This window comes from Cyprinodon tularosa, unplaced genomic scaffold (assembly GCF_016077235.1).
Source record: "Cyprinodon tularosa strain WSP-4 unplaced genomic scaffold, ASM1607723v1 ctg881, whole genome shotgun sequence".
NCBI lineage: Eukaryota > Metazoa > Chordata > Actinopteri > Cyprinodontiformes > Cyprinodontidae > Cyprinodon > Cyprinodon tularosa.
This window is the reverse complement of record NW_024039653.1, coordinates 10,001-14,704: the sequence shown is the minus strand read 5'-3', so window position 1 is coordinate 14,704 and position 4,704 is coordinate 10,001. Positions and strand designations below refer to the sequence as shown.

Sequence of the window (4,704 nt, the reverse complement as noted above, 5' to 3'; positions counted from 1 at the left end):
CATCATCATCATTATCATCACCATCATCATCATTATCACATCATCATCATCCTCATCATCAGCATCATCCTCATCACATCATCATCATTATCACCATCATCATCATCATCAACACCATCATCATCATTATCACCATCATCATCATCACCATCATCATCATCATCATCACCATTATCACATCATCATCATCATCATTTTCATCATCATCATCATTATCATCACCATCATCATCCTCATCATCAGCATCATCCTCATCACATCATCATCATTATCACCATCATCATCATCATTATCATCATCAACACCATCATCATCATTATCACCATCATCATCTTCATCATCATCACCATCATCATCATCATCACCACCATTATCACATCATCATCATCAACACCATCATCATCAACACCATCATCATCATTATCAACACCATCATCATCATCACCATCATCAACATCATCATTATCACATCATCATCATCATCATCATCATTTTCACCATCATCATTATCATCACCATCACATCATTATCACATCATCATCATCCTCATCATCATCATCATTATCACCATCATCATTATTATCACATCATCATCCTCATCATCATCCTCATCACATCATCATCATCCTTATCATCATTATTTTCACCATCATCATCATTTTCACCATCATTATCATCACCATCATTTTCACCATCATCATCATCATCATCATCATCATCATTTTCACCATCATCATCATTACCATCATCATCATTATCATCACCATAATTTTCACCATCATCATCATCATCATTACCATCATCATCATTATCATCATCATTTTCACAATCACCATCACCATCATCATTATCATCTTCATCCTTTCCTGACAGAAATGGGATCAATCTAAGAGGAGTAGAAATTAGGTCTTAAAAAGTGAGGAAACTGATCTTAGATCTGTGATCCTAGAGACGGATGACCAAACCAACATTTTATCTACTGCTTCCTTTTCTAGCTTCCTTTTGGTCCCCTCAGAACTCAGAAGAATAATGTCTGGATCTAAATATCATAATCTGTAATCTCTTTTAGGCTGTTAATAAACCCAACATGTTTCCTGAGGAAACTTTGGAGACCTATTGCTGATTGAATATCTGATTAGATTAAAAACTGTTCATCAGTTCATTAGTTAAAATAATTCAAATTTTGTGGATCATATTTGGTCCAAGTTGGTAAAAAGTGAACTAGGGATCCATTTCTTTAAACATCTAAAACTTTTGAAATTTTAGGGCCAACAATGTTTTCCACCGTCTTTCCATCATTTATGGAGCAATTATTGGTTGTATACAGATATATTTATAACAGGTGATGCAGCCAATCAGGAATCAGCTCCAACTTCCTGCTCTGGAGAACGGCACCATGGGAAGTTTTATTAGAAACTCCAGCCTATATTTATATATATATATATATATATATATATATATATATATATAATTTTCCTGTTTTTTAGTTAAGTGTAAATATTATCTTTTAAGTGTTTTAACTTAATGAAATGTGTATTTCATTTTCATGCCAGGATCCAATCAGGATGTTTGGATCCAGTTTTCCTCTGTTCAGGAAAAGCAGCAGGATCCTGGTTCCTTTCAAAGTAATAAAGGCACAAATGAAGTAGAGCTGCAGGTATCAATAGATTTAAAGAGATGCTTTTAGTAAAAGAACATTTAGAAAGAAACTGAAATTTCTCTGTTTTCAGCAATAATATTTCATTTAACAAAGAAAGCAGGAAGATTTCTTTCTCAGTGAGGAGCAGCCAATCAGATGCCAGGGCCTCTCTGGTGCCCCGCCCACCGACTTTGATGAGGGAAACTGAGGTTAAATAAGTTTTGAGCAAAAGCCATGAAAAAAAATATGTAAATTGAGTTATTTTAAAAATGTATTTAATGTTACATTGAATTGACACCTTTGCTGTGTTAGTTTCATAATATGTTTACAGGTATTTATTGATTTCATTGTATTCCCTTTAACTCTCCATATAAATGAGGAATGTTTATATTTTATATAATCTTTTAATAAAATAAATGTGTCAGTCTGAATAGTTTCTCTTGTTAAACTTTTGAAATTAGACGATTACGTCAATAATGGACTCAGGTCATTTTGATTCCTTTGTATGTCGGAACATTTAAAGAAAACAAATAAACAGACTTAACTTTTTCTCATCACATGAATAATTGTATTTGTTGTTTTATGACTTTGTTAAAGTAAACCAGACCAACAACCACCTGTGTAAATGTTTTATTAAATAAAAATCTCCTTTAACACAAATGACATAAATACGTTAAGCAAAGATACAAAATAAGGATAAAAATATGACATATTTACAAAAATCTGCAGATAAACCAGTGAGCAGCTTAAAGTGTTTATCTGACCCTATAGTGCTTTCATTTAGTTCTGTGTGAATAGATCTAGATTTATAAGTCATAAAAATATGTTCATCTATTATATACACTTTGTTGACGAGAATCTCAGAAGGAATCCGTCGGCTCTAGGACCCAGATCTGCCCCCTTTAGAAACGCGGGTGAACTTGGTAGGTAGGTTGTCCACGGGGTAGACGGTGGGTCCAGTTTTCATGGTTGGCGGCCCGTTCAGGAGAGTCCAGTGGCACTTTGTTACCAGCTCCACCAAGAAGATCTTCAGTAGAACCTTAGCAAACTCCTTCCCCACACACATCCGGGAGCCCCCCCCAAAAGGTACGTACTGGAACCTGGAGGCATCAGCGGGAGGTTTGTCCATGAAGCGCTCGGGCTGAAAGTCGTCTTTGTTTGGAAACATCTCAGCGACATCATGCGTGTCACAGATGCTGTAGATGACGTTCCAGCCTTTAGGGATCTGGAAACCCTGCGGAGAGAAGAGCAGCCAATCAAGGAGAAGCTCTACAAGCTCACGCCCCGGCGGCGTCCCGTTGCTTACATTGAGTTCAAACGTTCTGAGCGCCACTCTGAAGCCGCCAGGGATTGGCGGGTTGATCCTTAGCGTCTCTTTGATGACACAGCCGGCGTATCTGAGCTGCTCCAAAGACTCCATGTTCAGGTTCTGGAGGTCCGCTCCATCGTCCTCCTAAACACAGACAGCAGAAACGTTAGAAACCATCAGATTCTCCTCACTTTGGTCTCCTAAACCAAAAACGTCTGAGCAGGAACCAGAGGTTCCTCTAATCCTCTGCATCAGTTCTAGCTGTGTGGATCCAAACATCTTTCCTCCTGCATAACCTTCACCTCCTGTTCAATTCTTGGAGCTGTTAGAAAGCTGTCTGGAGGAGTCTCCTCCTCTCTGTGTGTCCTGTTGGTTTCCATAAACTGCTGGAACATTCTGAAGCTGCTTTCTGCTCCTCATGGTTTATGGAGGAGCAGGAAGGGCCACCTTCACCCTGATCTAGGTAAAGGTAAGAAGGTCTGCTGAACATTTACCTTGTCCAAGATCTCCTGCCTCAGTTTCTTCACAACTTCTGGGTTGAGGCCCAGGAACATGACCAGGGAGGTGGCTGTGGAGGCGGTGGTTTCATGGCCTCCAAACAGAAGCTCTGTAGCAGATTCCTTGATGGCCTAGAAGAGAAGGTGGAAAGAAAGTGAGCAACTTCTCAGAGGTTTGCTTCTTCGGACGGACCTGCAGCGCCTTCATCACCTGCATGCTGAAGGGCTCTGAGTTCTTCCTGCTGCTGTCGATGAGCTGCTGCAGAGCATCTGTGTGTTTGGACCCCTGGTCTGACTGCTCCACCTTCTTCCTGATGTTCTCTTCGATCTTTGAGTGGATGAAGTTTCTGGCCTTCAGACCCTGCAGGACAGGAGAGGAGACAAAGTTAGAGGTGTAAACAGCCTCTCGGTATCGGCGTCCTGCTTCATCTGATGCCCTCACCCTGTATAACCCGCTGAAAGGGACGTCGATGGGGAGGGAGAAAAGATTTTTGATCATCTCCTCAAAAGCCTCCACCAGCTGCTGCTCGTCGCTGCTGATCTGCTCCGGCTCAAAGCCCAGCAGAATCCTCATGGCGATGCGGAACATCAGCCGCTTCATCTCAGGATAGACCAGCACGCAAGGATCCTGCAGCAACCAGCGCTGCACCGCCGCTCCCACTTCCTCCTGGATGACAGGGATGTAGAGCTGCAGCGCCTCCCTGGAGAAGGCTCTCATGATGGCCTAAAGCAGGAAGGAAGCACAGAATTAAACTCGGCTCAACTTTCAACTTTCTTTCAAAATCCAAGGAAATAGATTTCAGGTTTAATGTTCTCTGGAGAGTTTCCATGCCTACATGTATGAGTCGACCTTTAAGATGCTGTGAAAGAGCTGCTCTCTCACAGGCAGCTGGACTAACTTTGCTTTCAAACTCACTTTCTTCTTGGTCCTGTGCTGCGAGCCGTGCACGTTAGAGAGCGTGTCCGAGCCCAGGATGGTGCGCACCGAGGAGGGCCACTGAGCCGACACCAGCCTGTGCTCCCCCAGCAGGATGTGCCGGATGTTCTCTGCACCCATCACTCGCACTGTGGGGTTCCCAAACAGGTGCGTTCGGTAGATGTAGCCGTACTTCTCCCGCTTCATCCGCAGGAACTTCCTCCTCTGCAACCACAGAAAGGCTCACTGACTCTCCTCCTTCAAATTTACTGTTACCAACATTGAATATCTAAAAACCTTTTAGTTTCAGTCAGAAGGATTTAAGTTTAATACAATGTTTATC

The 4,704-nt window shown here is 41.6% G+C and overlaps 1 protein-coding gene across 1 annotated transcript in view; it reads right to left on the bottom strand.

Annotated features, from left to right (window-relative positions):
• Positions 1-2,254: 2,254 nt before the first annotated feature.
• Positions 2,255-4,704, bottom strand: part of LOC119775616 (cytochrome P450 26A1) — a 3,357-nt gene continuing 907 nt past the window's right edge. The window contains exons 2-7 of the mRNA XM_038273663.1: positions 4,362-4,586; positions 3,888-4,169; positions 3,657-3,806; positions 3,443-3,577; positions 2,946-3,092; positions 2,255-2,873 (exon numbers count right to left, since the gene is read on the bottom strand). Of these exons, the coding sequence (XP_038129591.1) occupies positions 2,520-2,873; positions 2,946-3,092; positions 3,443-3,577; positions 3,657-3,806; positions 3,888-4,169; positions 4,362-4,586 (1,293 nt within the window). The 3' untranslated portion in view covers positions 2,255-2,519. The remainder of the gene's footprint in view (positions 2,874-2,945; positions 3,093-3,442; positions 3,578-3,656; positions 3,807-3,887; positions 4,170-4,361; positions 4,587-4,704) is intronic.